At 40.3% G+C, this 27,613-nt stretch overlaps 1 protein-coding gene and 1 long non-coding RNA gene across 2 annotated transcripts; both read left to right on the top strand.

Annotated features, from left to right (window-relative positions):
- The first annotated feature begins 1,039 nt into the window (after positions 1-1,039).
- On the top strand, positions 1,040-1,617 carry LOC136452301 (arabinogalactan peptide 2-like). The gene has a single exon (XM_066452923.1). The coding sequence runs from the start codon at positions 1,055-1,057 to the stop codon at positions 1,337-1,339; it is 285 nt and encodes a 94-aa protein (XP_066309020.1). The 5' UTR covers positions 1,040-1,054; the 3' UTR covers positions 1,340-1,617.
- Positions 1,618-11,529: 9,912 nt separating this feature from the next.
- Positions 11,530-12,191, top strand: LOC136452302 (uncharacterized). The gene is made up of 2 exons (XR_010758800.1): positions 11,530-11,595; positions 11,795-12,191. It is a non-coding gene; the product is annotated as an uncharacterized lncRNA (long non-coding RNA).
- The last annotated feature ends 15,422 nt before the right edge of the window (positions 12,192-27,613 follow it).

Here is a 27,613-nt window from a genome sequence, read left to right on the forward strand (position 1 = left end):
ATGTAATCGTTGATGAGTGCACCGGAGTTGAAGAATGTGAAAGGAAAGGAGTTGAATATACTCTAATAATTGTTTTATTTTAATAAGATCGAATGCTTGGATGTAAATCATACTCTCAACTTAATACAATTCTTGTCCCCTTCAGAAAAATTGTTAAGGTTAATGATCACAAAGTCAGTTCTACCGTGTTAGAGTCCCACCACGATTATCTTAAGATATTTAGCAATAGAGTTAGAATCAACGGCCAATTTGTGATTTATTTTAAAGTAATGATTCTAAGACACCCATGCTATTATTCATCCATTGAGGTGCTTAAAATCCTTCTGCCATCTCAAAATAAATCAACCTTTATAGTATATCTAACTCAAACTTTTTTATGTTTAATCAAATCAAATTTATAAAAATAAGCTTTATATAAAAATATTTCATGGTGTATCTACGGATGATAATTTGATGTCATAAATCTTGACATCTTTTTTCTATAAATTTAGACCATGTTTGGATCCAAGAGATAATAGCTAGCTCCTAATAATTAGTTTCTTGATCAAACATGCCTAGCTGATAGTTTAGCTAATTATTAGCTGAATACTTAAGAAGCTAATAGCATTAGCTAACTATTAGCCGGTACTAATGGATCCTATGGGCCTGTTCGCTCGACTTATTAGTCGATTTATCAGCTAGAATATATAGTATTTTTCTCTCATGACGAACAGGCCCACATGTATTATTTTGAGAAAAGGAGTTCCAATTCACTGGTCACATCAAACCGGAAGAGGGCGAGAGGAATTTGAAAGAAAGGCGTTGTTACCCGGTAATGATTGTGTCCTTGTGGGTCATCTCATCAGTGACCGTCCTTACCCCAGCTCTTGTGAACACCACTCTGTCAACGTGGGCCCCTCTATGATTCCTACTAACCCTAATTTACCTGGAATATCTGTGAACCCCATGTATCTTCCCACAAAACCGGGGTCAATAATCGTAACCCCCCTGCACGACAGTTCAGGCCAGGCTGTTAACTGCCAAACCTCCCCTCACCCCCTATAAATCCGCCCCCATGGGCTTCCGCCAACCCCATTCCTCCTCACGCAGCCTCCAGCAGAACCCTAGCTGCTCCCGCTCCGGCGCCGCCACCTCGTCGTCCGTCGATTCGATGGCCCGCGTCTCCGCCGCCGCCCGCGCCGTGATCGCCGCCTTCGTGGCCTTGGCCGCGCTGGCCACCGCCGCCTCCGCCGCCGAGGCCCCGGCCCCGGCCCCGGTGTCCGGCGCGGCCGCCCTCTCGGCGCCGATCTTCGTCTGCTTCCTCGCGGCGCTGCTCGCCGCCTTCCTCGCCCACCACTGAGGAGGTGGTGGTGGTGGAACCGCCGCCCCGTCTGCGTGCGTGCGCGTCTTCAGATCTAGTGGTACAGTGGTGGTGAGAGTCTGCAGCAGTCTAGTAGTAGTAGCAGCAGCAGGAGGAGGTATCGTAGCGGTGGTGACAGTGTTATGAAGAGGAGGCATTTGTTTTGGTCCGCGTGGTGGATAGATGGATGGATCTGAGGGTTTGAAGAGGTTTTTGATGATGGATTTGAGTACGCCCTGTTTGTTTCTGAAGCCGGCCGACGCTGATTCGTTGGTGAGGATTGGTGTGAGTTTATATTACTATTATTTATTTATTGTGTGCGTTGTACCTACTGCTCGCCGGCTCTGAGAGGATTTTTATTATTATGGATTTGTGATCTATGTTATTGCATCTTCTTTGTGCAGTACTCCTAAGAACTAGTCGATTTTTGTTTGCAGTACATTATTTTTTTACTGAAATTTCGTACTTCGACTGATGGTAGAAAATTGTTCCCTTCTGAAATTTCATACTTCGACCGATGGTAGAAAATTGTCCCAAAATCTGAATTCTCTCCACATGGCGAACGTGTGCAGTGTGCTTTCATTTAATCATCGTGGTCGACGATTGATCTGCACAGCTAGCGCGGATCTGATAGATTTGTCTAGCCTCTGTCCTGTTGAGGCACTGAGGTGTGTATGGCTGTTTTGGTGTGAGAGAAAAACACGGTTTCTAGTTGAAAATTTACGATCGTTTACGATCAAGCGAACAGGTTGACAGTGATTTGTCCTGTTGAGCAAGAGATCAGATGTAGGGGTGTTTTGGATCTTTTGTCGCTTCTAAAATTTATGTCGAATTTTAGATACTAAGAGTATTAAATATAGATTAATTAAAAAATTAATTACATAGATGAGGCTAATTTATAAGATGTTTTTTTTAAATCTAATTAATCTGTTATTAGCATATGTTTACGGTATCATTACGCTGTTAAATCATTGTTTAAAAGATTTGTCTCGGAGATTAATTATAAGTTGTGTAATTAGTTTTGTAATTAGTCTATATTTAGTAATCTATATTGTGTTTAAATATTTGATGTGACAAATTTTAGAAGCGCCTCTTCCAACCAAACAGGCCCGTAGTATTTGGTTTGATATGGAATCTGCGCTGTGTGTCCCGGCAGGAAGGAGAAGAGGAAGCGTGTAGCTTAGGCTAAGCAAGCGCGCACACGCTGTACCTGTGCGATGGCGATGCCTGTACGGCGGTTGTCCATCTGTTAGGACAGCACATGGGTTCGTTGTGACCACCTGGGCACCTGGTCCAAGGCCCCGCCACCCACCAGTGCACCACCCGCATCGCGATCCTAGTTCGAGGTTCTTCTAGAAAATTCTGCGTATAATTACACTTGCCAAACGACGTTGCACTGATCCTGTTGCCTTGGAAGGCAATGATGCCACGGAGCCTACTAAGCATTCATCTCTAAAGTTTGATAAAAGAAACAGAAAAATATAGCAAGCAAACAATATTTTTTGTGAAATAAAAAATAGATAAAAGAACTGAGACTTTCATAAAAAAAATCTGAAAAAAAGGTGGGACAGTGCATGATCTAAATCTGCAGAGACTCGTCTCATCTACAATTTAATAGAGCATTTTATTCAAAGTTACAAACTAGGTTCGTAGCAAAATTAAATATCTTTGTTGGTCTTCAAACCACATGCTAACACATAACCTTGCTTCCTTTTCCTTGGCAATATTGCAGGCCAAATCTTCCATACCTTCAGCTCCTGCAAAGCAAGAATCAAAGGAGACTTAGTTAACTCTTAAGTCTTAACTGTCTTTACACAAACAAAAAGGAAGAAAATTCCCACTGTTAACATTTCCTGTTTGTAGCCTTGTTAAGATTTAAGATAAACAAACAAACAAACTAGCCTTACAATGAACAAGCACTGCAATTATTTTGATTACAGTAATACTGAAAACTAATTGATAGTGCACTTCATCCCAGACTTATCTTAAGCCCTACAGGTGTTACTCACACTACCAAGACAATGACTACACAAAGCGGATGCCAGGCAGCGGAGAGCCCTGCATTAGTGCATGGCATGTCAACTGTCTATAGGCCCGTTCGGCTTACCCAAAAGTCAGTTTGTTCGGTTTCTTTTTTCAGTCAGAACGGTGTTTTTCTCGGGGCCATGTGATCAAGAGTCTCTAAATCCTGTTTTGCAAAGTAAATTGTTTTGCAAAGCAAATAAAGTCGTCTGTGCTGATGTGACTGTGCCCCGTGGTCTGCGTACAAACAACACCATCCAGCGAACCGTTTCAAAAAAAAAAAAGCGTCCAGCGAATCATTTCAATCAAAAAAAGAAAGAAAGAAAAAACATCCAACGAACACTCGCAGCAACAGAACGGTTGCTGCAGCTACAGAATAAACTGGGCTGATTCGCTTATGTTTGATAGTTTTTACCTTTTCCTATGCTACTGCAAGCATTCAACATCTTATATGTTTGAGTTCCAAGCATTCAACATCTTAGCTTGTTCACTTGCTCGTATACGATCGTGGATTATAAGCTGGAATAGTATTTTTCTCTCACACCAAACCAGCCAGCAGTAAATAATCCACGATCGTTTACGACGAAACGAACAGGCCCGCTTATATGCATATCTGTGAAAGAAAGTCCCTGAGCATCCGTAACTCTGTTTCTACAATGTAAGTGTAGTACATTTTTAGCTAGTATATAAGTCATAGATTAGTACATCCTAACACAATGATGAACTCACAAGAGAGGCAACCAATAGTGCACATGGAGACTTTTTCTAAAAAAAAGCAGGACATTCAAGCAAGAACATTCAAAAGCTGAAAGGATAAGTAGGAGCTTCTGTTCAGCCAAAGGAAATATTTGTTTCTTAAGCTTTCCTCAGAAAATACATACAATAAAGTTAATTATATCTTTTCAACCAAGCAATGGGACATAGTACATAAGATGCTTAGAATTTATTCTTCAATTGGCCGGCCTACATACAATGTGTCAAGCATGCAGGGATCTTAGATTTGGATAGTTGTCACAATAGTACAATGCAAAGAAAAAACAGACATATATGAATTTTTTCTTTACTTCATTAGACATAATGCATCATCCACTGCAGCTGCTCTGTCCAACAGTACAATGTACTAGCACATGGCAAAATAGACTACACATATCAACTTCCATCATAAGGCATCAGTATATGCATCTTCCATCACACAAGAAGGAAATACATTTCTGAATCTTTGATCTATCTTGTTCATGAAACACAAGTCATGATAGGATAATCAGATCAATACCTTCTAAGGTTCGATTTATCTAAAACAGAGGATGGTATCTAACCAATCAAGCACATAGATTTCACATTCCTGCTGTAACGACGTAACATCACTGCGCAACACAGCCTAGTTACACACAAAAAAAGACCCGCCTTCAGAACTCGCTTCTTGTAGCTCCGAAAATACCAGGTCCCCACCTACACAAGCAAATTGTTGATAAAACTCCAAAATAGCTTTTTCTTTTGACTCAATCCTCTTCTTCTCCTTAGCATTCGGGAAAGACAAGAAAATTTCGGGGTAGGAAACATTATCTAAAATTTCTCTTAGATTCGAACCCATAGCTGATGATAGAACTAAAATAGATATCTTTTGTTTTCTACTAGTTACGGTTCATTTACATTACCTATTAACATCCTAGAAGATTTCACAAAACCATTATCACTTAGTTTTCGACTTTTCGGAAATATATTGGCGGATGAATTAGTCGTTGTTGTTCTTGTTTCTTTAGTCCCCTTAGTAGTCCCTATACCGGTCATGTTTCTTGGATTATTTACAAGCGGTATTCAAGCTCTTATTTTTGCAACGTTAGCCGCAGCCTATATAGGTGAATCCATGGAAGGTCATCATTGAATTAACTAGTTTTTGAAATAGTCTTTTTTTTTTTTTTAGCTTAGCCCAATTCATGCATGATTCCGGATAATCCTCTTAGTTGGAAAACTAAATAGTTCGAAAGGCGTATGAATATACAACCTTACTGTACTGTAAAGTGGTTCACAGCCACCAGCTAGATTCATGCTTCCTTCTTTCCCATCTGACGATGAGCAGAGCAGAGGCACCAATTAAAAAAAATAGCAAAATATTAGAGAACATGGAGAAACTAGTTCTGCTAGCTACCTAAAAGTTTCTCCATGTTCTTCTTCCATTGAATCTGTGATATGTTATTAACTTGGCTTAAATCTTTCTTCATCTATGGACATGGCAGCTCATGAGATAAACGTGAATACATGGGTTAGATCACTACCGCTAGAGTTGAAAATAAGGGCAGTAATACAATTGTCCCAAAAAAAAACAAAGAGTCGGTGCACGTACCAAGTAGCAACTTTAATTTCGTGACTGAAATAAAAATAGCTCTGAATTTAAAAGTAGCCTAAAAACAATATAAAGCGTCACGACGGTGAACTGCAACAGCTTCGGGCATCATTTGTTTGTGCGAAGTCATGGGGCAAGCCTCCGTGTGGGTCACGTGGGAAGAGCGAAGTCTTCCTGATGTTTGTCAGGGCGCAGGATAGCATCACAGCCCTCTCCAGACCCACCCCAAAAACCCCATGAGGAGGCGCACCATAACTACAATAGAAAACAAATACTAAAATGAGTACCAGATACCGAAAGGGATCCGGAATATAACTGCGAGAATGCAACAATATTGTACGAATGTTAAAAACGATACTCAATATAAAGCTTAGAAGGTGGAAAGAAAAAAACCATGGGCATCAGTCAACAAATCTTCACTATATCGGGTGAAGTTACAAACATCGGGGATTTATAATTTTCTTATCCTAAGACGATGGCTTACATGAAGTATATATAGGAAGAAAAAACCCTACACCCTCGTCTATTAGCAATACGGAACTAATAGATGGTGTAGTCCCTCTTAACGCCAATAAGCCGATTCGCTTCGGCCCAAGCTTGAATTTGGATCATAACTCAACAAACTCCACATTAAAACAAATTCCTTCTTATAACATAAAATGAACCTTCACCCTAAAACAACAACAACAACAAAAAATACTTTCGGTGCCAGCCTCTTGGGCTAAACAGTTATATCAACTAAGCTTGAGCAAAGCTCAACCTTAGCAACAGAAACTGGCTTTGTCGACATATTAGCAAGATTATCATGTGTGCTTATCTTGCATAGCTTCAGTTTACCTTGTGCGACCACATCGCGAACATAATGGTATTTGACATCAATGTGCTTCATTCTCTCATGGAACATCTGATCTTTAGTGAGACATATAGCACTTTGACTGTCACAAAATAAATTAATGCAAGAATCATCTCCATAAAGTTCAGCAAACAAACCTTTCAACCAAACTGATTCTTTACATGCTTCGGCAATAGCCATGTATTCTGCTTCAGTGGTAGACAGGGCAACAACGGGCTGCAATTTTGCCCTCCAACTCACAGCACAACCACCAATAGTGAACACATAACCTGTGAGAGATCTTCTCTTATCCAAATCAGCAGCAAAATCTGAATTTACGTAGCCAGTGAGTTCCTTATCAGTCCTGCCAAACTTTAAACAGGCATTTGTTGTGCCATGATGGTACCTGAAAATCCACTGAACAACCTTGCAATGTTCTTTACCAGAATTAGCCATGTATCTACTAACCAAACTCATAGAATATGATAAATCAGGACGAGAGCAAACCATGGCATACATCAAAGAACCAACAGCACTAGAATATAAAACTCTTGACATGTACTCAAAATCCTCATCCGTACTAGCACATTGTAAAGCTGATAATTTGAAATGAGGAGCAATAGGAGTACTAACAGACTTTGCATCATGCATGTTGAAACGATAAAGAACTTTAATATAACTTTACTGACTAAGAAATAATAAACCAGAATTTCTGTCTCTTGTAATTTCCATACCTAGAATCTTCTTAGTAGCACCAAGATCCTTCATCTCAAACTCACTACTCAACAGTTTCTTCAACGTAGTGATTTCTTTTTTGCTCTTGGCAGCAATCAACGTATCATCAACATATAACAGCAAATATATAGGTGATCCATCAACAAATTTAATGTACACACAGCTATCGAATTCAGACCTCTTAAAATCATGTGACATCATAAAAGAATCAAACCTTTTATACCATTGACGAGGAGACTGTTTCAAATCATATAAGGACCTCTTTAATTTACAAACATGATCCTCCTTACCAGGTACTATGAACCCTTCTAGCTGGTCCATGTACATCTCCTCCTCGAGCTCTCTATGTAGAAATGCAGTCTTTATATCTAACTGCTCAAGCTCAAGATATCGCATAGCAACAATAACAAAAAATATACGAATGGAACTATGCTTTATAACTAGAGAGAACACATCATTATAATCAACGCCAGGAATCTGACTGAAACCTTTTGCTACTAACCTTGCCTTAAATCTTGGAGGCTCACTACAAGACAAACCCTCCTTTCTTTTAAAGATCCATTTGCAACGAACGACCTTCTTTTGTTTTGGCAAGCGCACAACATCCCATATGTCATTTTTCTTGAGTGACTACATCTTCTCTTGCATAGCAGAAATCTACTTCTCACGGTCACCAGAAACAATAGCTTCAGTGTATGTAGCTGGCTCATAAATGTTCTCAACCTGTTCAGCACAACTAAAGGTATAATGAACAATATCACATTCCTCAATTAAACGTGGACGAGGTCCACAACTTCTCTTTGTTCTGTGATCTGCAATAGACTGATTTTGAGGCTGCAAAACAGGAGGTGGGTGCTGAACAATATCATGAACATTGTTATCAACAATTTTAGTTTCCTGATCATCTATGTGCTCCACCTGCATGCTAACATGTTCCTACTCCTTATCAGAACCAACTAGTAAAATATCTGTGGACAAGCTATCATTAAACACAACAGATTCATTAAAAACAACGTTCCTGCTCATGAAAGTCTTTTTAGTTTTAGGATTTCATAACTTATATCCTTTAACTACAGAACCATAACCAAGAAACAGACACTTAATGGCTCTAGGTTCTAGCTTTCCATTATCAACATGAGCATAAGCAGTGCAATAAAAAACTCTCAACTGTAAATAATCAGCAGGCATACCAGACCATACCTCAATGGGAGTTTTCTTATTAAGTAGGATAGAAGGTGACCGGTTGATCAAGTAACATGCGATGTTAGCATCCTCAGCCCCAAAACGTCTGTTCATATGAGCATTGGACAGCATGCAATGAGCCCTCGAGATGATGGTTTGGTTCATGCGCTCAGCCACACCATTCTGCTGAGGAGTGTATGGGATGGTGTGGTGCCTGACAATGCCTTCTTTCCTGCAGTAATCATTAAAAGCATCCGAACAGAATTCACCGTCATTGTCAGTACGGAGCAATTTTACCTTCTTTTTAGTTTGCCTTTCTATCATAACTTTCCACTCTTTAAAAGTAGCAAAAGTATCATCTTTATTTTTTAGAAAGTAAGACCACACTTTTCTAGAGTAATCATCAATAATGGTAAGCATGTAACAGGCACCACCATAAGAGGGCTTACGAGACGGCTCCCACAAATCAGCATGTATATAATCAAGTGTACCTTTGGTGGTATGAATAGATGCATTGAATTTTATCCTCTTATGCTTACCAAAACACAGTGCTCATGAGAACTTCATCTTACCCACAGTGTAGCCATCCAGTAGGTCTCTCTTGATCAATTCCGCCATACCAAGTTCACTCATATGCCCAAGACGCATATGCCAAAGATTAGTTTTACTTGGTTCATCATTAGAAACAGTAGCAGCAGTGACGAAACCATGTAAAGTACTTCCTCTAAGAACATATAACTTTGCAGAATTCATATCACCTATCATATGAATGAGAGAGCCTTTTGATACCTTACACACTCCACCTGAACCAGAATGTCTGTACCCCTCGGCATCAAGTGTGTTGAGGGAGATGAGATTTCTGGCCATCCCTGGTATGTGTCTCACATCTTTTAGTGTGCGTATCATGACATCATGCATCTTGATCTAAACGGAGCCATTGCCCACGATCTCACGTGGGTTGTTATCTCCCATACGCACGACATCTCCACTCTGCATAGACTTGTAAGAACTGAACCAATCTCTGTTAGAGCATATATGAAACGAGCATGTAGAATCAAGTATCCATTCATCATGACCAACAACACAACCAATAAAAACAACCAGAACATCTCCTGAATCAAAATTATCAACAACGGAGACAACAGAGGCCTTACCATCACCATCCAATTTATTTTTCGGTTTATATGTACCGTTTCTTTTCTCCTTATTCTACAGCTTCCAACAATCCTCAATGACATGAGTATATTTCTTACAATACCTGCAAAACTTATCCCTGCCTCTGGACTTTGAACGGCCTTTACCGTTCTTGCTCTTGTCTCAATTATTGTTGTTGTTGTAGGTTTTCTACTCGGGCCTGCCTCTAACCTGCAACACTTCACCCTCGAAGGACGACACATCAGATTGAACCATACCTTTCATCTTCTCCCTCGTCTGGAGGGCCTCATATACTTCCGCAAGGGTTAGTTCATCATGGCTTAATAGTATGGTATCTCAGAAATTTACAAACGAAGTAGACAGTGAGCATAACAGTAGAAGAGCTAAATCTTCATCATCATATTTTACCTCCATCGACACTAGGTCGGCAACGATCTCCTTAAAGATCGATAAGTGGTTCATCACCGAACCACCTTCTTGCAGCTTGTACGTGAACAACTTCATCTTCACGTGCATCTTACTGGTTAGATCCTTGGACATGCAAATCGATTCCAGCTTGAGCCAAAGTTCTACGGCAGTTTTCTCCTGCAACACTTCTTGCAAAATATCATTATGTAGATAAAGTTGAATCAGAGACAGAGCCTTACGATCCTTCCGCTTCTCTTCAGTGGTCCATGACTTCTACCATTTTCCTCCAAAACTGTCCAGCGCCTCATCAAGATCCGAAGATTGTGCCAGAATCGCTCGCATCTTGACTTGCCACAGTGCAAATCTCGTCTTATAATCCAGCAGCGGTAGATCAAACTTCATCGATGACATCGTGAAACCCTAAGGTCAAACTAAGCTTTGGTACCACTTGTTAGAAACGATAGGCAATATAGACAACGAAGAACAGTAGATCAAGCACAGGGGACACGAGATTTTAAATAGAGAACCCTCCCAAGGTGGAAGGGAAAAAGCCAAGAGCACCAGCCAACAAATCTTCACTATATCAGGTGAGGTTACAAATGTCGGGGATTTACAATTTTTCTTATCCCAAGACGATGGCTTACATAAAGTATATATAGGGAGGAAAAATCCTACACCCTCGTCTATTAGCAATACGGAACTAATAGATGGTGTAGTCTGGTGTAGTCTCTCTTAACGCTAATGGACCGCTTCGCTTCAGCCCAAGCTTGAATTTGGATCATAGCTCAACAACGTAGATAGTATTTACATCAACTCCACACTGTACTGCATGATTTACCAACAGGTCAGGTATATGTATTCTTTGTGCTCTAGAAATGATCTCCTCACCTACGACATTAGCACATTTAAAATCCAAAAAGATGGCCAGCTCCTCCGAACGAACCAGTGGCCACGTCACCCAAAATGTGCCCTTCCGTTGGATCTCGATCTGTGTGGCCACGATTTGCTGAATCAGCTTCCAGCGAAATCAGCTTATTGCATGAATCTTGTTTACTTTCTGCTCCTCCTCTGTAGACATCTGCTCCTCCTCTGTAGAAATTTTTTGAATCTAGCTTCCGCTCCACATTTTACTGCCCAGATATTTACATCGGCACCTCGGCTTCTGCCCGATCCGGCCTCACCAACCTTCTCTTCCGCACGTCTTCCTACTCTTCGATCCCTCTCTCCCGACGCCGTCGGTGCCACGCCTCGAGCGGCCCGACCACGTCGGTCGCCGGCCCTCGGCGCCGCGGTGCCCAGCCTCCTCCTCCTCCACGCTCCTCTCCCTCCCGAGACCCGACGCGAGCAAGGCGGCCATGTTCTCCTCGCCGGCGTTGTGCCGTCCACGACGCCACTCCCCTCGTCAGCTCCGCGACCGTGTTCTCCTCGCCGGTGTCGTGCGGTCCACGACGCTAGCCGAGATTGTGTTGCCGCTTCCGCCGTTCCCCTTCGTTCCCCTTTTTGGCTGACGTGCTACGCCCTTTGCCGGAGTCATCGGGTCCTAGAAGGACGGCCGGCTCAGTTGCGGCCACAACCCTAATAGTAATTCTGCCGTCCTTCCCCTCACCCTTTCTTCTTGGTTCGTCGCCAGGTTCAGTTCTTCTCAGGTTAGGTCTCCCATTTTCCCTTCCGGTTTACTCCTCATTCATTTCCTTGTTCTAGATCTGGATGATTTCTTCTTCCAATTAGCGATTAGTTCGCTCATTCGAATTCTTGTTTTGTTGATGGTGATGTGCTACAGGTGGCCCTAGGTGCTTGTGGTGGAAGTCGTGAGGGGCCGCGCGCGCGCTGTCCTGCTCTGCGTTTCTCACTCCGGCCAGAATTGGAACAGCGGTTCAATGGTTGAACGAGCTGCCCTGCATCTCTGACTCCTTTTCTTATTGTTTTCCTATCCCGTTCCTGAGCTATGTGCCGTGCCTGGAGGAGCTGCATGCTCTTTCTTTTTCCTTTTTACGTTTGTGTTCTTCCTGATTGATCTTGTATATTCTATCAGAGTTTGGGTTTTTCGATGTGCTCCTTCAAATTGATTTTTTGCCGCATTTGGGTACTGTTCTCGTAGTCATGAATAGTTCAGATTGGTTCCTATGTTTCTTTATACTTGATTCGTCAAAATAATTCATTGTACATTTTTAATTACATATTAGATTGATCTGTTGGCTCATCAGTGTTGCTTCATTGTGAACTGCACCAAGGCATTGCAAAATGCTATATCATGGTCCCTGCCCTTCTCCCAAACCAATAGGTGCAGGTGCTAGGTGATATGTCATAGGCATCAGGTCAAATATTATTGTTTCTTATCCACGCCATCATGCTCCATATATATGCCCTTTACCTAGACACAGATTCATATGCATGGACATAATTCTAAAATCATAGATTTGGTGGTTCATACAGTTTATTTTTCTGCATTGCTATATGCATGGATATAATTCTAAAATCATAGATTTGGTGGTTCATACAGTTTATTTTTCTGCATTGCTATTTGCTCATATGTGATTATTACAGATATGGTCTGTTGATGGTTTAGCGATTGTTTGACCATGTTCCTTTTGTTATTTTTTTACAGGGTTCAGGTTTGCGGACACAAATAGTTCCAACAGCCTTGTCTTTTCAACAGATTCTCGTTTCAGAGCATTAGCGCCAGGCTTGTATTTTGCCTTCACTTTTTTTTCTCTCTTCCTACATAATATATTTGTGCTGTATGAATGAAACACCTAGGAGCTTATTAGCTTGACACATGCATAGATTTGGATGACAGGCCCAGAACCAAGAGTCCAAAGGAGTAGGTAGGTCGCCAACTCACCATTGAGCCTAAACGTTTGTTTTATTGCTTGCAACTGCCCTCGTTATTTGTCTAAAACAATAGCCAAAGAACTATAAATATAGCACCAAAAGATAGCTGGACGACATTTTGTGTACACCGGCTTAGAGATCAGCTACCGTGTATAGCTTTTTCACTATAAAATACTTATCCCAATTAAATCTTAAGAATGTTTTGTTTTCTGATAATAGGTACCTTAGTTTTCTTTGACATTTTCATATCACCTCATCGAATGCTTGGTACAACAAAGAGGAATAGAGCGACCTCAAAGTACACTAGAATTAAAATTACAGTGTGGTTCTCTTTGTCAGATTCGTATCCTTTATGTCGTAGGATTGTAAAATTCACCTCTCCCTACTCTATATGCACAGTGGTAAACCATGTGTTTCATCATCAAAGATACCCAGTTTAGTACACCTTATAACATTCAAGCTACAGTTCGTTTGACATATGAGTTGTGCTTTCGGCTCACTTAACACCATCCAAACCGAGTTGCATGGTTCTGGTGCAATGGTTTTTACTCAACATTTAGGCTACACTTCCTTTGGAAATGTTGGAAGCAAAAAATTAGTACCATGTACAGGCCTTATAATGATATATGATATGCATGGATCTGTTGGAGAGCTTGTGCGTAGGTGCGTACCAATCAGTTCTTTTGAGGAAACATATAAGTTGATGACTTTCTTGTACTTTTGTCCAATCTGTAATTTTCTATGTATATGGCCAGATACTCCTACAACATGATCAGGTGGTGATCTACAATATCTGATGATTACATCATAAATTATGTTTAACTTTTACAGCAATGATCTCGGGAGATCTTTCCTTCTTGTGTTTTTCTTTTTCTAGAATTGAGCCTATTTTCGGTGAGTTCCGTTCTTAATGTTTGACTGATTTGTTGTGTTCAAGTTTTATTAGAGTCAAATTGGGTTTGAACCCATTCCTGGTGAATTTTGGACAGCCTCCGTTTATACACTGCATACTATTGTGCTTTTGAAACAATGGTTTTCACATACACAGCAATAGCAAAAGCAGCACTCTTCTAATTTTTAGAGCCGTGACTCCTTCCCAGCAACAGTTACCTACTCATTGTCCTTATCTAATTTTCCCACCTTTTATTGGTTTGTTTTTTTTGGTGAATTTGAGAGTTGTTTAGTCAGCAGGCTTATGTACTGTTCCGAAACTTATTGAGAAGCAAAAGTTGCCAGGCTGTTTTGGTTTCTCAGTCTAGCTGCAATGCAGCGTGTGCTGTTCCTCCGACCGCCAGATAGCTGCTGACTGAGTTTGGACAACAAGTTCAATCCGCTGAACCTGGTAGCTGCATCTCCTTTCAGTGTTTTAGTCATCGGGAGTAGTAGGATTTCGGTGGCTGCAATCTACCAGGAAAACATCAGTTGTAGCTAGGCCAATATTATCTATGCACTCCATAGCTTGTGTAACAAATTTGTACTATTCTGGAATTCCGAATACAGGTATCTTATTTGCATTTGCTTTTTCCAGTTCCTAATTCCCATGACTCTAGACAAAGGAAGTTATCAGTCATGGTTGATCCTATCCGTTTTACCTTGAATCGTTGCATCCATTGTAAAATGCTTATCTACTTTTACCTGTTTAAAACTGAAAGCTGAGTGCTGATCAGGTACTTCTTTGCATCCATCTAGAATCCACTGTTCTCTATTTTCATACATAAAAATAAATGTATTGTCTTCTATCTCCTGCTTGTTTCAAAGTTCTGCTATACACATATTAGAGGTTCATACTATGATAGTATAAGTCTTGAATTTCCATCGGTAGTTCTACATTTGCCTACCACATTAACAAGCAATTTATCCATTGCAAGCTTGGGATCAAAATAACAAAATCAATGATGCTTTGTACATTCATTAAAATATTGTGTTTCTTGTGCTTACTCACACTTAAATTTGAAGCTCCCTCTTCATGACACTGCTTAACTGCTAATGTCGATTTATTGTACAGAGTATTGCTTCATCTGGTTGATCTGCTATTTTTTTTATAATGCCTCTTCTGAGAAGATTACATTTTAAGTTTACATAACCTAGCCTTGTATCTTGCTTCCAGTAATTTGTTAACATGGTGGTACACTCTATTTTTTCAGAGAAATAAGAGGCAGTGAGGAAGCTGATGGAGACCTCAGGTATCTATGAATCTTTTTTCTAGATCTCTGAATGTCTTCCCTCCTAATGCTACAGCTGTCATATCCTCCATTGATTATTATATGCCTTTAATACGTTGGGGCTAAAGAGAATTCAGGGTGTAGTTTTTTTAGAGCAAGGTGGTGCTGGAGGTTTTGTCGGTATCAAATTGAAAAATCCTGAAATGAAACGTGTGTGTGCTTCTATGGAATAATTGCATTATGGTTCTACCTCTGCTTTCTATTAGGTAACTAAAGGTACCTGTACAGATAAAAAGCGGTATGCATTTCCATCAATTTTGTACCATTAAATGGTGCATTAACAACTGTGTTCCCTGGACTAAATATAGTGGCCTGATCCTATTCATGGCTGCTGATATGCAGGTTCTTTCCCTTATCAGGATCTCGGGTTGATGATATTTGTAGCTCATTCTAAGGTATCATGTTTCTTTGATGTTAGGTTCTCATAGTACATGCTCATTTCTTTTTATTAATCTTACATATAGCGCCATGATCCTTTTCATGGACAAGTGCTCTGCCAATTTGAGTTTTTCAATGGTTCTTCCACAAACATACCATGTCACAATTCTTTGACTGCCTCATCCAATAAGAGATTGAGAAATGTATCATGATCCGTGTTAGGATTCGATTCCTATATATTTTTAGATTCAACGCTTTTCCTTGTGTTCTATTTTTTAGATTTAAGAGGAATATATATCAACTGAGTTTAGGATAATAGGTACATTTAACTATGCCCAGCTTTATCCACTGTTAACATGATTTCACCATGATATGATATTTTATTACAATCTAGGTTTACCGTACACACATTATTCTTCAATTTAGTTTGCAAACAAATAATAGTACTGAGTCCTATTTTTTGCATTTCAGTATTGGCAGCCATTCATCAATAATTTAACGTACCCACTGATCACAGCTTGCTAAGAGAACTTCCTATTTACATCAGCACCATCATGCATCGCCTATCACCAGACCTTCACCAGCACCACCACACATCAGCAGCGCTACTACCACCGAAGACAACTATTTGTGTACACCGGCTTAGAGATCAGCTACCGTGTATAGCTTTTCCACAATAAAATACTTATCCCTGTAATATATTTCAATAGACCTGTATAACCTCTGAACGTTCTACCGCGCGAGCGCGCGGAATCGCGCGCCGATCGACTAGTTGCTAAGTAAGTTTGGGCATGGAAAGGAAAAACACATTTTCTTAACTCAACGCTGGTCCCACAAAAAACAGCATCACATCTTTGGTATTGAAATTATACTAGTATGTGGTAAGCATACCTCGAATGAAGACATCAAAAGAATTGCTGTAAGCTGAGTTGTCATAACAAGGCATGGTGTGGAATGGACGGACAGCCAAAGGATATCGATAGAGAATGAAGAAATCCGTGCCATACCTACAAATAACACAGAAGGTTCACTTACAAAATAAAGAAACATAGTAGTTCAGCAACTGACTGGAAACAGATATATAACATAAAAGTAGGCATCTTAGGCTGTGCAGCAAGGCAACAATAAAAGCGAATATAACTTATGCATATCAACAAGAATTAGTGAAGTATAAGTGGTGGAAAAATATAGGTCACCATGTTCGTTCTCAAAGTGGAGACAAGATGATTCAGGACTTCAGCTACAGATCTAATATCACTATACAAAGAGAAGAGGAGCAAAATAGCAAATAGAAGAATACCAGAGTTATCTTGGTACTTTGCAAATTGCACAGAACCAGATGACCAAGCTGGCCCATGATAGCCCCTGTTTAACCATGGGACAAGTTCACAACATGCCTACATAGACCCTCTGACCCAACATATATAGTGCACGCATATTTCAAGATTCAAACTTCTTTGACAAACAATTAGTCGAACAATATGAAAAGTTTGTGCTACAGAAGTGGTTACTAGGGCTGGACAAAAAACTGAAGCTCATCAGCTCAGCTAGTTTATGGCTGGCTAGACTTGGCTCATTGCAATTACCTAAGCTAGGCTTAGCTTTCAGCTCATTAGATCCAGAGCCAAACTAACAGGAGCATCTAGCAACGGCAAACCAAAAAACAGGCCCACACAAACAGCCCAATAGCCAGCAAGCCTAATCCTCCCCAAAACACTAAAAACTATCCGAGACCTTGGGCCACCGGACCCATGTGACGCAACCAGCTGCCAGCTCTAGTCGTTTCTATTACTCCTTTAGGCGTCCCACGGCTATCCTCAGGTCCTGCAAGTGGAGCATGCATCCAGAGGACGATAAAATAAAACACACTTTTGATGCCACCAAATTAAAAATAGAGAAGCAAGCGCAAAGGCTGCAGTTGAGGATATGCATCTGCAAATGGCACATCACCGGCTAGGGTTCTGTTCGGTAGGATTTATTACTGCTGTAGTTGATTTGTAGGGCTGATTTTTTGTGAGAGAAAAACATTGTTCCATAGTTGAAAAAGTATGACTGATTCTAGCTTATAAGCTCAAGCGAACAGAGCCGGACTCAATTGACATCCTTGTCTCTATTCTCTGGCTCACGATCGTGGTGATTGTGAGGGGTTCTTGACCTTTCCCCCGACAGAGAGTCAAAAGGTACTCTAGTGGATTGCTCGTGGCTTGTGTGATCCTCATCTTGTGTTGGTTGTGCGGCACCCTATTGAGGGTTTGGTGTGTAATACCAATTAGTGCGTGAACCTCCAAGTGAGTGAATCGTCACAACGAGAACTAGCTCGCCGGCAAGCAAGTGAACCTTGGTAAAAAATCATTGTGTCATCATTTGATTCCGAAGTGATTGGTCTTCATTGTTATTCATTCTTGTGATTGATTGGCTTCTTCCTTGACACGGCAGTATAACCTTCTTGCTCACTCTCATTACATTACCGCAAACTAGTTGTCAAGCTCTTTAGTGTAGCTATGTGTGAGAGCTTGTTAGTTTGGTTAGTGTGGCTCTTTAGTTAGTTTTTGAGAGCACACTAACTTAGTGCAGTGTCATAGCTATTGTGTGGATAGAAACTATATAAACTAGAATTATGGTAGGTGGCTTGCTATTTTAGTAGGCTAGCGCAACACTTGCTTCGCCTCATAATTATCTAACCAGTTTGTTAAGTGTTGTTGTAGAAAATTTTAATAGGCTATTCACCCATCCTCTAGCTATTAGGACCTTTCAAGTGATATCAGAGCCGAGGTCACCGTGATTTGAGGCTTAACAACCTTCGGTATAAAAATGGCTCAAATCAACGACGCCAAGAAGCCACCCCAATTTGATGGCACAAATGATCCGTATTGGAAATCAAAGATGACCACACATATCAAGTCAATCAATAGAAAAGTATGGAAGGTGGTAGAAACCAAAATTGAGATTGGTGATCCAGAGAATCCCATCGCAACCGAAGAAGTGCTTCTCCAAAACAATGATATTGCTCTAAGTGCCATTCATGATGTAATTGATGAAAGAACATTTAAGCAAATCAAGAATATTGAGATGGCTCATGAGGCTTAGAAGAAGTTGGAAGAATCATTTGAGGGCTCTCAAGCTATGAAGGGTGCAAAGGCATACATTCTCAAAGAGAAATTTGTAAGCTTCAAGATGAAGGAGGATGAGAGTATGCCGAAGATATTTCAAAGGCTTCAAGTGCTTGTCAATGATCTCAAAGCACTTGGAGAAGAGGTGAATGATATGGACTTCTCCCACAAGTTCTTGAGATATTTGCCTTCAAGATTTGGCACATTGGTCACTATTCTAGTGAGGAGCGGTTTGGACACCATGACACCAAACCAAGTGTTGGGAGATATAATGACCGATGATACATATAGAGATGATGATGAGAAGAAAGAAAAGAAGGAAAAGAAAGATGAGAAAAAGAAGAGCGTGGCATTCAAGGCCACATCATCCAAGGGCAAGGCAAAGCTAGATACATCAAGTAAAGATGATGGTTCATGGGATGATGATGACGATGAGAAGATGGCTCTCTTTGTCAAGAAATTTGGCAAGTTTATGATGAAAAAAGGGTACCGTGCTAGAAGAAAAAAAATCTTCATCCAAGAACAAGGAAGAGTCAAGAAGGTGCTTCAAATGTGGAAGCAAAGATCATCTTGTTGCCAATGTTCATACAATAGCGACAATGATGACAACAACAAGAAGAACAAGAAGGACAAAAAGGAAAATAAAGAGAAGGACAATATGATCTTCAAGAAGAAGAAGGGTGGTTCATGTCATAGAACCGACCAATTTATAAGAGCACAAGTACAAAAACAATCGCCGAAACGATCAAATTCTTGAACTTGAGCCCATATAAACCAGGTAGTCAACAGAAATCTCGAAGGATTTCAAACCAACTTGCATACAACCAAGATCATAGTAATTCAACATAACATATTGTACATTACAACATTTCACAGACGTTCGCAAATAGATTACATCATCACAGAGTCATCATTATTACAAAACAAGTCTTGTAAACATGCGGAAGCAAATAGTTTAATTCACACACCCGAGTTCAAATACACATACTGGTTCACTGATCACAGCCCGCAAAAGCATTCAGATAAGAGAACAGAGATCATGCCCATGATCTAGTCTTCATCACCCACCGGGTGGAGACAATACTTACAGAATCCCTAATATAGAAAGTCATCTGCAACAAGAGGGAATAAACCCTGAGTACGGGAATATACTCAGCTAGACTTAGCCATCAAAAACCAAACAAATGACACCAAGGATTATGCATAGCTGAATGTAGTGGATCTGGCTGACACTTTCTTTTTGCAGAAAAGCATAAGTAATATGATCAACTCTTATCCTGACTAGCAGTGACTTTTTAGCCATTAACCTGTCATCTACATTAGCACCTATACTAAGCAATCATTTTATTAGGGTGCAAACATTAATAACCATATCAAGTATTCATTGTGGCAACCTTATCATCATCATCCATTTAACCATATCGTTAAATTAATTAAATCTACGTTGCCGCTGCTCAGTCAAGTTCTCACTATCCGGGAGAGACGGCGATTCGAATCGATTCCTATCCAGCTAGAGGGGTATTCCTAAACACAAACCATGCTTCCCCCATCAGGGCCGCAAACAAGTCACCTTTGGTACGATTTAGGAGTTGCAAGTCTGAACAGATCAACATTCTCAGAGAACCACTCTGCCAAGGTTGTTCGGGACTCTAACCCGCCTTGGACTTATGCAAATAGCTCTCCGCACATCCTTACTACCTCTAGAATGCACGCCACTGCTCGCGTCCCTAGCCTAAGTCGAGCTACTTGGCTTCGCGGTCAGAATGACTTATCCAACCAGCTAAGTGTTAGGCTACGTTCAACATGACATGAGGACATACAGCGTATCGGTCCTTAAACGACTCAGACGGAGTCACTATGTTCAAACCTACACAAGACCCCGTCTGGTCTTAATTCATTATTCACATGGTTCTTTTCCACGATAGCAAATATAGCCAACCGTGATCCACCTCATCCTAAAGCTCGCATGTGATAGGAAATCACCTGACTTCTACCGCACTAAGCATGGCTAAGCATTTAACCCGTCCTAAACTTAAATAGGATTCTAGTGCGATATCTAGACAAGGAAAGATATATAATATAGCAATTGGTTCCAACCAATTCCTATACTTAATGCATCATCAACAATAAAAGATACTCAATGTATTTGTGAAAATATGGGAGGCTTAATATGCTCTGGGGCTTGCCTTTCAGGAACGAGGAAGGCTGGTGGTCAGGGCACTCGGGCAACTCCTCCGCGGCGGCTGCTTCGTCGGCTTCCTGCACCTCGGGCTCCCCCTCCTGGTTGGCTCCCTCGAACTCCAGCAACGTCACTCCCTCCGGCACACCTATTGCATGAATGCACAAGATAAATATCATGGATGCACATGACGAATGTCAGGAATGCTCAGGGAATGCGCATGTTCGCTGTAGTTTGCATATTCCAACTTAAGCCCTATTCAAATATCTTTACTTACCAAGTTTATACAACCTAATGTATAATTGCTCATCTTCAGTTAATGACCTAGCACCTGCACCTAAGCATATTCTCAAGTTAGGCTAACCCCTAAACAATCAACGAGAACATTGCACAAGCATACACTCAAGCATTTGTATTTCAACAAAATGAAGACTATGTAGCGGTACAGTAAACTAGCCATAACTAGAGATTTATAAATCCAATTGACACGCAACAAGACAATCTGGAAAGCTTATGAAATTGTCTACAATTCATTTTCAGACCTCAAAGCATGATTCAAAACTTTACCAGGTCGAATTCATAAATCAACAGAACTCTGTCCTCACAAGGTAGAGAGTAAGCAAAAACTGGAACCTAACTTTAAACAGTTGTAGTTTCTAAACTACTAGGCCAAATGCCCTCAAATTTTGACAGACGCTAGATACCAAAATTATCTACAACTCTTGTATTTACCACATCCATAAAAAATCAAAATATCATGTGGAACTTTCTAAAGTCCCCAGATCTGTCCAGAGGGACATAATGTAAACGAATAATTAATAACTTATGATGTAAACACACAATTGGACAAAACTAACTCTACTCACATGTCACACATATAACAAGAACACCAGAAAGTAGAGTGTTCATCCCCAAAACATTTCTTTTAATACCTTTCTTAATTTATTTAATTAATTAGAGGAAATAGTAAACATATATGAAAACTACACCATTAAATCTACAAAAATTACAGTAGACACTACATTCCCTAAGTAGACTACCATAAAAATTTCACACCATTTGAGTAAGTATAACAGCCTACACAAAATTGGTAAGGCAGAATGGCTTAAAATGGCATAATTAGGAAACCTTAGTGAAAAGCGTCAAGCAATAGATTTCATATTTTTCCTATTATCCTTAAGGTACCAAGATACTACCTACCAAGTTTCATGGCCATAAGATTCCTAGATAATTTACAAAAATTCACACAAGTATCCACCAATGATAAAAGGAAAATCTATAACTCAAAAACTACACATGCAATGTCTCTCAAATTTTAACCAGAGCTTTTACTAAGCAATACTAGCTTACCCACAAAATTACACAATTTTTGGATCATAGAAGATCAAGATATGATTTAAACAAGTTTGTATGCATTCAAAAACACTTTTCAAGTTCCTATTTAATTCATCCAAAATTTCTACATAAAGTGCTCAATACATATTTTTCTTAAATACTAGACCTCACTGTGAGTCTAACAAAATTTGAATCATAGTATTTGGATCTACACAAATGGAGTTACAAAATTTACAAAACATCATTCAAAACTGAAATTTGAACTAGCTTATGACTCAAACAGTCACTGACGTGTGGGACCCGGTTGTCAGCCGGACCCACTGGTCAGCGAGACAAAATAGGGGAGGCAGCGACGACGATGCGGCACACGGCGAAGCTCGCCGACGGTGGCTCCTCCAGCGAAATCGACGGCACCGGCGTGCTCCCCAAGTTCCCCCGCGTCGATTGACCCCCCTAAGCCTAGACCCTAGCGGCCCCTAAGCACGCCGGCCATGGCGCACAGCGGTGCACGGCCGCATTCTGGCATGACCGGACCGTCTTGGTCGGTAGCATCTTCATAGGAGCGACTACACGAGCTGGGGAAGATGAGACGAGGGCTAGGGATAGAAGAAGGGTGCGGTGGTGCGCTGGCCACGATGAGCGCCAACTCCGGCAAGGCTCAGCCATGGCAGGCGGTGGTGGAATGGTCACAGCGACCTTACCAAAGCTCGATGGCTCGGCTAAGTGATGGAGGACGTAGAGGCGAACACAGCGGAGCTATGGTGAAGACGTAGCACATGTTTTTGCAGCGGTGCATGAGTTCGGCGACGGTGAAGCTCCGCGGCAACGATGGCGGAGTGGCTGCGCTTCGGCTGCTGCTGCTGCGAGCTGGAGAAGTGAAGGAGGATGAGGAAGAGTGAGCAGACAGGCAGGCAGACGCGGCTTCAAGACGGAGGACACCGGGCAGCGACGGCAGGCCAGCCACAGCGCGTGGTGGCCACGCGGCGGCCGGTCTCTGTTGCCGGTCGGCCATGATCGGTCTAAACTTTGCGTTTCAGAAATCATCGAGCCCGATTGACAGACAAAGTTCGACACTGATTTACTCCTAAACCATGACGTATTAGTGGAAGCAATGAACATGAAAGTTGTAGAGCTATAGTAGGGCTACAACTTTGATTTAGAAATCCATAGCTAACTCTCAACGGATCACGAGTTATATCAAGCCAAAGTTGGCCCATTCAAACTAAAATTGCATTTAGGACTTAGCAAATTTTTCAAGTGTTGAATCAGCTTTCAATTCTGACTTGTGGGTCCCTTTTGAACATGTTGTGCACATTTTCATGACTTGGCTTCTAAACAAAGTTTGTTCTTCATAAAATTTTCTACAACTTTGTTTTAGGTTGCTCAGACATGCAAACATCCTAAGCTACCCTTTTTAAACAGTCAAACCAAAGTGTTTAGGGGTCAAAATGGGTCAAACCATGACTTGGGAACCCAATTAGTCAAAGTGATCAACATGAACAATGTTCCAAATGACATTCTAGGTACAACTAAGTTACTTACAAGAATTTTTAGCCACACCATACATTGGTCACTCAAGAATCAAGCAAGGTATATACTAAAACAATGAAAAACACATGAAATGTTACAAATGTTTCATAGTCATGTTTCACATGTTTCATGATCTTGTTGCATAATATTAACTAACTTTGTTTCACTAAGTGAGTGGCACATGTTGCACTTAAGTGTTGCACACTTTTCATTTCATAAAGGAAACAACACACATGAAACATAACGATACGTTGCACTGTTTCAAAAACATGTTTCATATGATATAAGCTTGTGAATGAATGAATGATGCTCATGTTCATGAAATGCAAGTGCAAATGTGGAAGGCAAACACCTGGGGTGTTACAGTTCATATGTGGTCACTTGGGATAGTGATGCTACCTCAAGTGATGATGATGATAGTGATGATGACAAGACCACCAAGAAGAAGGCACTAGCAAGCATTGCAATCAATGAGAAGCCTTCTCTCTTTGACACTCCATCAGGCTAAGGCCACTAAGGTATAAAATTGTGATGATGGAAGTGATGAGGAACATGATAATAAAAATGAAAATGAAAATGAAAGTGATAGTGATGATGAAGAACCTACTAAGGATGAACTATTTGACATGCTAGAAGATGCTAAAGAACACTTTGACATCAAGAGAAGGGAATGCAAAAGCTTGCGTAAGGAACTAAAAGCCCTTAAGCAAGCCTTTGATGAGCTCAATGCATCTCATGAGAGGCTAGAGGAAGTCCATGAGAAGCTTGGCAAAGCTCACAAGAAGCTTGAAAAAGCTCATTCCTCTTTGTTTGATGAGCAAAATAAAAAGAAGCATATTGAAACTTATAATATAGGCTTAACTTATGATATAATTGATGAATCATTATCTATGCCTATCATTGTTGCTTCCACTAACCCTTCTTATAGTACTTCTACTTCCACTTCATCTAGTAGTGATGGTTTCATTTGTTTGAAACAACCATCAAGAGAGTTAGAAGTGACAATGGTAGTGAGTTCAAGACCACTAAAATTGATGAGTTGTGTGATGAATTCAGAATTAGACATCAATTCTTGGCCAAGTACACTCCATAATCAAATGGCCTTGTTGAGAGGAAGAATAGAACACTTATTGATATGGCAAGGTCTATGCTTAGTGAGTATAATGTGAGTCAATCTTTTTGTGTCGAAGCTATCAACACGGCTTGCTATTGTAGCAACCATCTCAATTGTCACCCATTGAAAGAGAAGACACCATATGAGCTCTTGAACGGTAGAAAGCCCAACATTGCATATTTTTGGGTCTTTGGATGTAAATGCTATATCTTGAAGAAAGGCACTAGATTGGGCAAGTTTAACAAGAAATGTGATGAAGGATTCCTACTCAGTTATTCCACTACAAGCAAAGCATATAGAGTTTGGAATTTGGATAGTGGTACTCTTGAGGAAGTTCATGATGTTGAATTTAATGAAACCAAGGGTTCACAAGTAGAGAATGAGAATTTGAAAGATGTTAGAGGCATTCAACTTTCAAATGCCATGAAGAACATGGATATTGGTGAATTGAGGCCTAGGCAAGTGAATGATGATGAAGATGATCAAGTACAAGTGATCTCTAACTCAAATGTGCAAGATGATACAAATCAAGCTAGTACAATTGGCTCTTATGACAATGAACAAGATCAAGTGGCTCGTACATCATCTAAACCTTTTGATCAAGCAAGTGCAAGCAATCAAGTTCTAATCCTCTAACCAACCAATATTGCAAGGGATCATCCATTGGACACTATAATTGGTGATATTTCTAGAGGTGTACAAACAAGATCAAGATTGGCTTCATTTTGTGAGTATTTCTCATTTGTGTCATCCATTGAACCAAAGAAGATAGATGAAGCATTGAAGGATGTTGATTGGGTAAATGCTATGCATGAAGAATTGAATAAATTTACAAGAAATTAAGTATGAGAATTAGTAGAGAGACCAAAGGTACACAATGTGATTGGAACCAAATGAGTCTTTAGAAACAAGTAAGATCAAAATGGGATAGTAGTAAGGAACAAAGCAAGATTGGTAGCATAAGGATATACACAAGTTGAAGGTCTTGACTTTGGAGAAACATATGCCCCGGTTGCTAGATTGGAAGCAATTAGAATCTTGCTAGCCTATGCTTGTGCCCACAACATCAAGCTCTATCAAATAGATGTTAAGAGTGCATTTCTTAATGGTTACATCAATGAAGAAGTATATGTTGAGCAAGAAGCCCGACCATGCGTACAAGTTGAAGAAGGCATTGTATGGCTTGAAGCAAGCACCTAGAGCATGGTATGAGAGATTAAGGGACTTCCTACTCTCTAAAGGGTTCATGATGGGCAAGGTTGACACCACTCTTTTTATCAAGAAGATTGAAAATGATTTATTTGTGTTGCAAATCTATGTTGATGACATCATATTTGGATCAACTAATAAAGACTTTTGTGATGAGTTTAGAAAGATGATGGCTAATGAGTTTGAGATGTCTATGATTGGAGAGTTGAGTTACTTTCTTGGTCATCAAATCAAGCAATTGAAGAATGGTATATTTATGAGTCAAGGCAAGTATATCAAGGACATGATCAAGAAGTTTGGCATGAATGATAGTAAAGCCATTAGCACACCAATGGGAACAAATGGCAACTTGGATAGTGATGCAAGTGGAAATATAGTGGATCAAAAATTGTATCGGTCTATGATTGGAAGCCTACTCTATGTGACCGCATCAAGGCTGGATGTCATGTTTAGTGTATGCATGTGTGCAAGATTTCAAGCCTCACCAAGAGAAAGTCATTTGAAGGCTATGAAGAGAATATTGAGGTAGTTGAAGCATACATCAAATGTTGGTTTGTGGTATCCGAAAGGAGCAAAGTTTGTGCTAGTTGGTTACTCCGACTCAGATTATGCGGGATGCAAGGTTGAAAGGAAGAGCACCTCAGGCACATGTCAATTGTTGGGAAGATCAATTGTTTCATGATCATCAAAGAAGCAAAATAGTGTTGCATTATCGACCGCCAAAGCCGAATACATATCCGCCGGTAGTTGTTGTGCACAAATACTTTGGATGAAGGCCACTTTGAGTGACTTTGGAATCAAGTTCAAGAAAGTGCCATTGCTATGTGACAATGAGAGTGCAATCAAGCTAACCAACAACACGATTCAACATGCAAGAACAAAGCACATTGATGTCTACCACCATTTCATAAGAGATCACCAACAAAAAGGGGATATTTGCATTGAGAGCGTGGGCACCAAAGATCAACTTGCTGATATATTCACCAAGCCATTGGATGTTGCAAGCTAAGGAATGAGTTGAACATATTGGATTTCTCAAATATGTGTTGATGCACCCCCACTTATATGACATGTCTCTTCTTCAAGCAATCCAAGGTAAAAGTTGATTGGCATTATATATATCCTTGCTAAGGACATGATTAGTGCATCTAGTCATCTCTCAATTTTAATAGGCTCATTCATAAAAATCAAATGAATTTGATGTTTGTATGGTACCACTATTGCTTCTATGCTTGACTTGATCTAGTGGTAGCATATGACATGTTTATGGGCTTGTAAACCTAGTGTTTAATCTAGAAAATGAGCTCTAAGTGTTTAACTCAACATGGTATAAGATAACCCTTATTTGGAGGTGTGAAGAAGCTTGTCCTTGGATCAAACCATGTTAAACATCTTTGGCAAGTATTTTAGATTGAACCAAATTTGAGAATATGATCTTCACCCCATTAATTGATATTGATAATCTCAACCTATCTACATTTTAACCTTTGTGGTCATTGATGACAAAGGGGGCGAAAAACAAAGATATTAGTATATGGGGAGAAAAACAAAGATATTAGTGTACTAAGATTATGAAAATACAACAAAGGGGAAAAACTTGACATAGGGGGAGAGATATGACAAAGGAAAAGGATCAATTAAAATTTTGAGTATACAAGTAGGGGGAGCATGCTCATGAACTTGTATGGTG

This window comes from Miscanthus floridulus, chromosome 5 (assembly GCF_019320115.1).
Source record: "Miscanthus floridulus cultivar M001 chromosome 5, ASM1932011v1, whole genome shotgun sequence".
NCBI classification, from domain to species: domain Eukaryota; kingdom Viridiplantae; phylum Streptophyta; class Magnoliopsida; order Poales; family Poaceae; genus Miscanthus; species Miscanthus floridulus.

What these genes read in the sequence shown, in the direction of transcription:
- LOC136452301 (XM_066452923.1), top strand. Translation starts at nt 1,055, where the DNA reads ATGGGCTTCCGCCAACCCCATTCCTCCTCACGCAGCCTCCAGCAGAAC.